The sequence below is a fragment of the Ipomoea triloba genome, chromosome 4 (genome assembly GCF_003576645.1).
Source record: "Ipomoea triloba cultivar NCNSP0323 chromosome 4, ASM357664v1".
Lineage (NCBI taxonomy): Eukaryota > Viridiplantae > Streptophyta > Magnoliopsida > Solanales > Convolvulaceae > Ipomoea > Ipomoea triloba.
In genome coordinates, this window is record NC_044919.1 from 32,015,994 (window position 1) to 32,026,215 (window position 10,222).

At 33.5% G+C, this 10,222-nt stretch overlaps 1 protein-coding gene across 2 annotated transcripts; it reads left to right on the forward strand.

Annotated features, from left to right (window-relative positions):
• The first annotated feature begins 7,111 nt into the window (after positions 1-7,111).
• Positions 7,112-10,222, forward strand: LOC116014945 (omega-3 fatty acid desaturase, endoplasmic reticulum). Of its 2 annotated transcripts, none has more exons than XM_031254916.1 (9): positions 7,112-7,154; positions 8,076-8,420; positions 8,542-8,631; positions 8,731-8,797; positions 8,883-8,975; positions 9,055-9,240; positions 9,333-9,413; positions 9,530-9,667; positions 9,778-10,222. In XM_031254916.1, the coding sequence occupies exons 2-9, from the start codon at positions 8,098-8,100 to the stop codon at positions 9,958-9,960; spliced, it is 1,161 nt and encodes a 386-aa protein (XP_031110776.1). In that variant the 5' UTR covers positions 7,112-7,154; positions 8,076-8,097; the 3' UTR covers positions 9,961-10,222. The 2 variants fall into 2 exon arrangements, with proteins under 2 accessions (XP_031110776.1, XP_031110777.1); XM_031254917.1 differs by lacking the exon at positions 7,112-7,154 and adding an exon at positions 7,465-7,698.

A 10,222-nucleotide genomic window follows, 5' to 3' on the forward strand; every position in this document is an offset into this window, starting at 1 on the left:
AATGGAACCCCCCCCCCCCCCCCCCCCCCCCAAATTGGTGATTGAATCTTATATAAGAGAACCAGAGAATTGAAGTAACAACAGTACTAGGAAGCTTTAGCCTTGTTTTGTCTTGTTACTCAACGGCTCAAATAGTGATAATGTATTGACAGAAACAAATGAGGGAACTTGGTTTTCCCAGTACTACTGCACTTCAGTAGTCCAAACCCCCAAACCATCCCAAGAATCAAACCATGATGTTTTTGTTTTGGTGCTCCCTAGTAAAGAAAGTAGTGAATTGAAATGTGTGTGTTCTGGGTTGTTCATAAATTAGTGAATGGCATTTAAAGTGAATTTACTACACCCCCCAACTTGCCCAATATAAACTGAGACCCCACACCTCAGTTGTGTCCCCATGCTTCCCAGAAAGGACAGTAATATACTCCACGGCAAATTATTGAGATCACGTAACTGTGTGGACCATGAATGCAATATACATTTTTAATATACTAGTACATTATTTGTGTACTGGATGTACATTATTTGATTATATATATATATAATTATGTATACAAATAATGTACTTTTAGTATATTAACAATATATTTTTTATTTATGGTGCACACAAATGTGTGGACCTGGTCCATGCAATAATGATTGCTCCTGCAATCACACAGAGATTAAAAAATGTTTGCCCCATCAATCCTCAAGGATTCAACAAACTGTGGCCTGCCTTCACCCCACACAGGACCATTTAAGTCTTGTCTGTTGGCTTTGGACAATCTCTTCCTCTCCTCTTTCAGATCTTGCCACTTTTTTGCACCATTCAAACATGGACAATCTGTAAAGTTTATTTATATTGCACTCCAATCTCTGTAGATCAGAGATGAGGTAAACCTTGGATTTACATGTCCCAAAAGTAATTGTAAGGGTCAATTCTAAACCTCCCTTTGATAAGAATTGAACCGCCTTTGATAAGAATTGAACCGCTTTACTCTACATCGAAGTAAATCTTGAGAGACTTGTGCCCCATTTGTCGAACTTTAGTGGAGAGGAAAAATCCTGAGAGAGTAAGATATATTAAAATATAATATATTTATATTTTTTTTTGGAAACATAATATATCTATATATTTGAAAGAAAGATGAATATAAAGAAAATGAAAGAATAATCAATTAAGAAACTCTTTGTGAACTTTGATGATGATTACAATGCAAATCAACATGCTATTTATAGTAGAGTTATACTATATGTACTCCCAAATTCTACTATAAGTTATTTTCATCATGTGGGTCTCAATAAAGTGTCTACGTCAAGAATTTGATAGTGAGAGTAGAAAATGAGTTTACATAGCATTTTCCTTTTATAATAATGTTTCTAACTCCATTTCAATCACTCATCAGCATTTTCCTTTTATAGTAATGTTTCTAACTCACATCTTCTATAATAACTAACCATTAAAGTCACTCATCCCACTACTTAAATTAATAACCACTTGGACACTAGTCGTTTTTCAACAACCATTAGGTTTTTGAAATGCTATTAGTAAGAATTGAACCTTTCACTCTGCAACTATCAGCAAAGTAAATCCTAAGAGACTCATGCCCCTATTACTATGACTTTAATGGAAGAGATAAATATCGAAATGTTCTTCAACAATTTGTAGGTTTTCAAACTGTTTTTGGTAAGAATTGAACCCTGCACGTGATTATCATCAAAGCAAAACGATTAGTTGTTTTGATTTGTTTAACATTCATTTACAATGCAAATTGAATTCTTTTATTGAGTATTGACTCTAGAATTTTAATAAGAATTTTTATTGAGTATCAAATTTGTGATTTCAATGATTCAAATGTTAACTTGAATTTGTTGTGCAACATAACTTTGGAGTTAGCAATCAACAAAATCAGAGTTGTTTAACTGCATAATGGAGATCTGTACTGTGTGGAAATCAGAAATTGCTTTAAAAAAAAAAAAGTTATAGAACAAGGAGTCACACTTGTGTGAGACCGTCTCACGGATCCTTATTCGTGAGACGGGTCGGGTCGGGTCAAAACACCATGCAAATGTCATACTTATATGTGCAAATCTCATACTTATATGCTCAAATATAACACTAATCAAAAATACAATTTTTGTTACTTATAAGAGAAAAAGTAATACATTTTTCATAATAAGTAATGTTGACAAGTGCCTCTCACTTATAAGGGCAAATATAATACTTTTGAGGAAAAATTTAATACTTTTAAATCGAAATGTAAAAGTATTGTATTTAACCTTAAAAGTATTACATTTACCCTAATAAGTAACAAAAATGTTATTCCTGATTAGTATTACATTTGGGCATATAAGTATGACATTTATGCATATAAGTGTTACAGTTGCATATTGACCCGATCCGACTCGTCTCATGGTGAGACGGTCTCACACAAGTTTTTGCCTAGAACAAGAGGGAATAAGAATAAGTGAATAACATTGGTCCTAGGAAATTTAGAATCATATCCACCGCACAACTATAATTCTCACATGGAATCTAATCCGCATTTATCTGAACGCTTCATTTTAATTTATAGCATTTAATATTTATATTAAATGTAAATTAATTTAAATTAAGTTATTGTGGCATTTTAATTTGTACGTCTCTGTCCATTTTTTTTTATATAGAATCTGTAACAACTATCCGATAGTATATACAATGGGCATTTTTTATTATTAGCGAATATGCTGATTTTGACTTTTTGACCATGGTTAAAATGTCAAAATCATTGTTTGGTAAACTAGTAGTTTGGAGCAGCGGATTGCTCCAAACCATCGAAACCTCAAACTCTACTATGAACAAAAAAAATAAATAAATAAAACAACTACTGAAGAGCCTTTAAAGCTCCATTTATGAGGAGCCTTAAAGGCTTTTCATTGCCGCGCCCAACTGAATTTAAATGGGCACGGCTAAAGTAAAAGGAGCCTTGAGACTTATTTTATAGGAACCTCAAGGCTCATTCTCCACCTTTTTCACCGATGTGAAAAAATAAAGGGTAGTCATTCCCCTTCTTTTTTTTTTTTAATTTATTTATTAGATTGAATAATATTGTTGTTGTTGTTGTTGTTATTATTATTATTAGTAGTAGTTGTATAATATATGTATACCTCTTAGATCATTTTACATGTTAACCGCTAACTTAAATAGTTTATTTTATCAAACATTTTTTACAAATCATTGCTACAATCCGCAGGTTAAACTCGCTAATACAATATGATATTTGTTAACCGCTGATCGTTAATTGCGAAATAAGACCAGTATAAATTATGTTCACATGTAATATTGATGAATTTGATCAAACAAATTCAATTTAAAAAATATTGACAAAAATTAAACTAATGTCGCCACCTTTGAGAGTCAGTCCACCATTTTTCATTCCATGTTCGTTTTACATTTTCTTTTCCCTTTATTACTTACTTCCCAATGAATTTTCCTTTTATAATCCCCAACGCGCTTACTCTCTTTGGAACTTAAATCTTCAACTACAAGACTTCTGAGTTCTGAAGAATCAAATCACTCTTTCTTTCCGCATTCCCTTTTCTCTCTTCATTATTATTTAATTTTTTACCGTCTTTTTGCACTTATATTGGACCACCAAGGCACCAATGTCCACCATAGACTATAAATTGACAGTTCACACGCTTTTTTAGATGGATTAAATATTAAAATGTATATTAAAAAAAGGAATAATTTTTAATTTTGATTTACAAGAAAGTCGACAATCGTAATCTGAATGTGTAATTTTTAATTTGTCAAGAACTCAGTTGGACATGCTTCCATTCTCAACTGACTTTTCTACGGTTGCTAAAAGATGATTGTAAGGTTGTTACTATAATACTAGGACTAAAAGTGAATGTTCTGATAAAAAATGACTAAAAGTGGATTGTCACCTATAAATATAGTACTAAAAATGGAATTAGGTCTTAAATTTTTATATCTAATACTATTTTTTTTTGTAAAATATTAAATTGTAAAAATACGCAGAATTTACAAACAATAATATTACCAATTATATTATAAAATACCATACATAAGACTAACATTATCCCATAAATTGAATGCCTTGCTAAATGATGTGGTAAGAGATAATTTTTTTTTCAGCCTACGTGGATAGCAAAGGGAGAGAGCAATTGCTAACTTAGCAAGTGGAGAGAGAAGTATTTTTCTGCCAATCATTTCACATTTTGCTTTTTTAAGTTTTTATTATTTCTTTTAATATTATTTTATTATTATATTTATAATATAATATGAGAGTGAGAGATATTTATAGGGATGTAGAATAAATAGTAGAGAATTTACAAATTTGATGATACGGAAGTATGCCCCATTTTAACAAGTGAGAGATATTTGCAGGGACAAGGATAACCTAATGTTACCAATTATGCTATTATGTTATTACCTAATTAATATATTTTTTCTACACGGTATTATGTTATTACATTAATACGTGAATATATAAACAATATTACCAATTAATAGATATTAATTAATTTCCATTTTACATTTTCTTACCAAATAAACTTTATTAATTATTTGACAAATAAAAATATTTAACTAATTGACTACAAAAATTTGGGCGGGATAATAAAATAGGATGATTTTATAAACTATAGATTGCCTCTTTGTCAACTTTGCGTATTCAAATTTTACTAAACCACAGTTTTGCATAGTGATTTGGATTTATAGTTTTTTTTTTTTTTGACATAAATGTTAAATATCTTTTTTCTACCACGAGCAAGTGCTCAATTAAGTTATTGTTTTAAAATAAGATCTAATTTACCACATTTATTTTTAAAATTGTGTCCGCATAGCATTTTCTCCAAGTTTCCATCACTTAGTCCTTCCGTAATGCTGACATGGAATTTAAATAAAAAACAATAATAAAAATAATTTGATGACTTATTTCATTGTTGACTCATTCAAACCCAGAGAAAACCGCTACTCTCTCCCTCCTCATCCTCACCACCATCATCGCAGCTACCAATCTGAAAACTAAAAATTGTTTGATGCTTACCACTTGTTAATAAAATTTGAACTTGTGATTTCAATACTAAAAAATGGATATTATGTCATCCAATTTACATGAAAATTTTCATATACAAGAGTCCTACCTACTTGCCATCCCGATAGGGCAAATTTTAACTTTTTTTTTTGTTACTTTGGTGATTCTATTATTATTATTATTATTATTATTATTATTATTATTATTATTATTATTTTAACTTAAGTGATTTCAGCTTTCTCGAACTAATTCTAAGATCACAAAACCCCGCTCCTAGATCCACTACGGACTTTTTCCCTATATATATTTCAAGAAAAATTCAAATATCACATTGTAATGTGACGAACTATCTACGGTAAGTTCCCAAGGCAATTTTAAAATTGTCCTACACTTATTATTGTACGTAGTTTGTAGAGTTAGCTAGTGTAATATAATTCCTGTTGCCTAAAAATCAAGCTAAAATTCATGTCAATACTCAATACCATCACAAGGTATAAGGATGTTGACCACATGTCAGGTGAGGCCAATGACCATATGAATTTAAATTGCGGGGTAATTATTTAACGGACACCTTAAAATTTTAATAACAGTTAAACCCAAAACTATTAATATAATACTTATAAACCTAATTACCTAACCACGCCACTCTACTACAACCTTTTTTGCTATTAATGTTTCTTTTAAAATATTATATTGATGGGTTTGGGTTTAATTGATTCCAATAGCATTGTTAATTTGTCCTTTGATACGGTGAAAATGGTATCCCAATGTAACAATGTGAACACAAAATGGTTGGTACGTGACGGACTGATGGGGGCAATGATGAGCATATATACATGCTAAGAAATATTTTACCATTGTGAAGCAATTAAAGGAGAAAATATTAGACATGATTCATAGCTAAAAGTGTACATTTTTTCTATATTTTATGTTAGCATATAAGGAGTATTATTTTTAAGGAGGATATAAAATCAGTATATGAGAGTGTGTGTATATATATAAATAATGAATTTTTCTATTTGCATAACAAATCATTGGTATTAGTCAACAGTTGACTCCACTGAGGCTCAAACACACTCCCATTATTCATGTGGGAGTGTATACCGGGACACCGAGTGCCATTAGACCACAAAGTCTTTGGCCAAATTTCATTAACCTAAAACACCATTTACAAAGTTCGCCCTTAATGGGTAATGTTGCTTATCAAAGTAAATCAAAATTGCCCGCAATGCAACTAGATTCTTCATAGATGGTAGATTATGTGTAATGACATAGGGTATATAATCAATCCTTAACAAATTGTTTGGTTAACGTGAATTGCATTGTAATTCCGCCACAATTCATTGGCTACCCCAATTATAGTGTTTGATCGGAGGAAATTGTAATTCCCTTCTTAATTTTGTTAAATTGCAATTCATGAGTCCTTCTCCCCCTCCCCCCCCCCCCCCCCCCCCGAAAGGAAAAGGTGAAAAGGACATGAGTATTCTTGGTTATTATTATTATTGGACAAAGACATTTTAGTTTTTATACTATTTTTTTCTTTATCATTCTCAATAATTCTATTCGTCCATACCAAATAATATAATTTGAATTCATATTTTTTCTCACCTTATTTTTCCCACTGAATTGTTCATTCCTCCCAATCAAATATCGTGTAGCAGTTGCAATATGGTGAACACTTTGTGAACATTAGTCACTTTCCCTCCCATTTAATTGACCATTGAGTTACATTGAAGTGTGAGAGCCTTAAGGAGCAAGAGAATATCTTTTTTTTTGGTGGACGAATAAATCAAAACTAAAAACAAAATAATAATTAAGAAAATATATAGATTTGACGGAATGTACGCAATAAAATAAAGTTGACGGAAAAGGGAAAAAAAAAAAAACTAAAAGAGAAGTTCTAAAGGCAGACATGAACCATTACAAACTGTAGCGTAGAATATAATTATACACTAATTCTTTTATTTTGGACGGAAATATACGTGAAAATTAGCTTATAAGAATTTATTTAATTAAAAAAAAAACAAATTGTTTAATTATGTTTTTCCAGCACAAAGTTCTATATAGTGGCTGTATATAAGGAACATACGACATGCATCCTCCACATCGCTTGCTCCTTTCTAAGCAGACTCTGAGGTAAAAATTCTTATCTTCAATTCTCTCCTCTTCTTTCTCTTTCTCTTGCCGCAAGAAACCTCAGAATATGCTAACATCTTGGAACAAATGTATGCATTTCATAAGCAAAGTTGTTTTTTTTTTTTTGGTCCGAATTATTTGAGTCTCGATCTGTTGTGCCAAAGAAACGAGCATTTCTATTTTGATTTGATTTGAATGAATTGAGTGGCATATTATTTTGATTTGAAAAGTAATAATAGGAAGAGGGAGAGTTATTAGGCGGCTTATGGGTGATGGGGTTGGGCTATTTTAGTGCAAAGCCTCACAGCATTTAGTTTTGGATCTCAAAAGTCGGGTTGTTTGGTGTGGGCTGTCGATTATAGTTTTGGTTTCAGTGATTCGACACTGAATCAATCCGGTACGAATGTGCGAGAGACAAGCGTTTTGTGTAGTAGCGAGTTTGTGCCTAAACTTTTTTTCACCTGCGCGGTGACGCCAAAGCCATATATCTGCCCTTCCCTGTGTAATTGGCCTGGTGGAGAAGAAGGGTAGCGCGCTTTTGGTTGTAAGTTCTTCAAAGTTGCTGTCTTTTTCTGTGTTTTTTTTAAAAAAAATGTAGCAAATCTGGATGTGCATTAGCCGTTGAGGTTTCTTCTTTTGATTTTTGATTCATACTTTGCATGTGGTTAACCACTCGGGTGCGCACATGGGGTGTTGCCTGATAGATGCTCAAAAAAATCTGTGTTTTTTTTTATGCATTCTCTGTATTTTTAATGTTGTTTTTTTGTTGTGTTCTTGTTAGATTCCTCTTACGTATACAATTCTGTGATTCAGTGGTGGTTGTTTTAGATTCGCATTTCGATTTCACTTTTTGAGCAATTGTTTAATCCTAGATTTGACCTAAAAGGCTAAAATCCCCCCCTTTATATGCTGTGGTTTAAGGATCCAATCTGGGTTGTGAAAGATGGGTTCGCTGGGAGTGAGTGATGATCTTAAGGATGCCCTGCCGGTGAATGGCGGCGTGGCGGTGGCGGATGATAGTGTTGATGTGGAGTTCGACCCCAGTGCACCGCCGCCCTTTAGGATTGCGGAGATTAGGGCTGCCATTCCCAAGCATTGTTGGGTGAAGAATCCATGGAGGTCACTAAGCTATGTGTTGAGGGACTTCATTGTTGTGGCTTCTTTAATGGCTATGGTGGTTTACTTGAATAATTGGGTGTTTTGGCCTGTTTATTGGGCTGCACAGGGCACTATGTTTTGGGCCATTTTTGTCCTCGGTCATGACTGGTAGGTGGCAACTGTACCTTTTGTCAGTCGGGATTGCATTACAGTCTGTTGTAACTAGTAAGCTGTTTTTCGTGTTTTTGAATCTGTTATTTGTATGTGTTTTCGGTTTTCTTGGTTGCAGTGGCCATGGCAGTTTCTCTGACAGTGCCTTGCTCAATAGCGTGGCTGGACACATTCTCCATTCGTTCATTCTTGTACCGTACCATGGATGGTTAGTTTAGTTTGTTTCTCGATTCTTGTCTGTGAATCTACGGTGTGATTTGAATTCCGCCTTGTGTGTTTGAACAGTTTCGTGTTGTTAATGTTGTAGGAGGATTAGCCACAGAACCCATCACCAGAATCATGGAAATGTTGAACGTGATGAGTCTTGGGTTCCGGTATTTGCCCTAGTTTCGCGTTTTACTTTTGATGTTTTTTATGGTAGTTTTTTTAATGCTTATGATGTTTTTTTAATTGTTCTAGTTGACTGAGAGTTTATACAAGAAGCTGGATTATTCAACTAAATTTTTGAGATTCAAGATTCCTTTTCCTTTACTTGCCTACCCTGTCTACTTGGTGAGACACCATACCTAATACCTTGTTTAATACAATTTTTTTCTGCTTTTACTCATTAAAAAATTATATTGCTTTCCAGATATGGAGATCTCCAGGAAAAAATGGCTCTCATTTCAGCCCTTATAGTGACTTGTTTCAACCCGAGGAAAGAATGTGCATTGTTATTTCAACTGTCTGCTGGTCGACAATGGCTTCTATTCTTGTTTATCTTTGCACTGTGTTTAGTCCACTCCTAGTTTTCAAGCTTTACGGTGTTCCCCTCTTGGTTAGTTAGACATTCTCAGATCTTAATCCTTTATTATATTACTCTGTTTACCATAGTCTGCAATTGGTATTAAACTAATTGTGTGTACACAGATTTTTGTCATGTGGTTGGATCTCGTCACCTACTTGCATCACCATGGTTACGATAAGAAGGTCCCGTGGTATCGTGGCAAGGTTTGATATTCTCGCCTTTTTTTTTTTTNTTTTTTTTTTTTTTTTTTTTTTTTTTTTTTTTTTCTATAACTACGTTTTGGTGAATAGTTTTGTCACTCTGCTCGATGGTTTTGCAGGAATGGAATTATTTGAGGGGAGGATTAACGACAATTGACCGCGATTATGGAATCATTAACAACATCCATCATGATATTGGCACCCACGTTATCCACCATTTGTTTCCCCAGATTCCCCACTATCACTTAATTGAAGCTGTAATGCACCAATGCCCTTAGCTTTCCCATTGCTTTTTTTTTTTTTTTTTTTTTTTGTGTTTCTTCTGTTATCGTTTTCTTTGCTCAAACTCGGGTTTCTTGAAATGCAGACGAAAGCTGCAAAGCACGTGCTGGGGAAGTACTACAGGGAGCCGAAGAAGTCGGGGCTGATTCCGATCCATCTCATTCCCATTCTAACGAAGAGCATGAGCGAGGATCACTATGTTAGCGACGAGGGGGAAGTCGTTTTCTACCAGACTGATATAGATCTAAGCGCTAAGAAAGACGCTTGAGAGGGGGAGGCTCTTCTTCTGCTTTTAAGTAGAGTTTATCTGTCAAAGACTAGAAGTTCTGGCATATTGCCATATTTCCCTAGTTATTTACAGTAGAAGAGAAATGAAGAAGCAATGCTTATACAGTGTACTTTGGGGCAAAAGAATGGGTGTTTTTGCCCATTCCAGGCCTCAATCCATTGCAATGAAATTTTGCTAATGGAATAAAAATGATTGATAATTATTGAGTCCTTGAAAGTCTTTCTTTTGTGCAGAACACTGC

Coding starts and splice junctions, on each gene's coding strand:
- LOC116014945 (XM_031254916.1), top strand. CDS start 8,098: ATGGGTTCGCTGGGAGTGAGTGATGATCTTAAGGATGCCCTGCCGGTG. Junction 9,241..9,332: donor TTTACGGTGTTCCCCTCTTG/GTTAGTTAGACA, acceptor GTGTGTACACAG/ATTTTTGTCATGTGGTTGGA. Junction 9,414..9,529: donor TCCCGTGGTATCGTGGCAAG/GTTTGATATTCT, acceptor ATGGTTTTGCAG/GAATGGAATTATTTGAGGGG.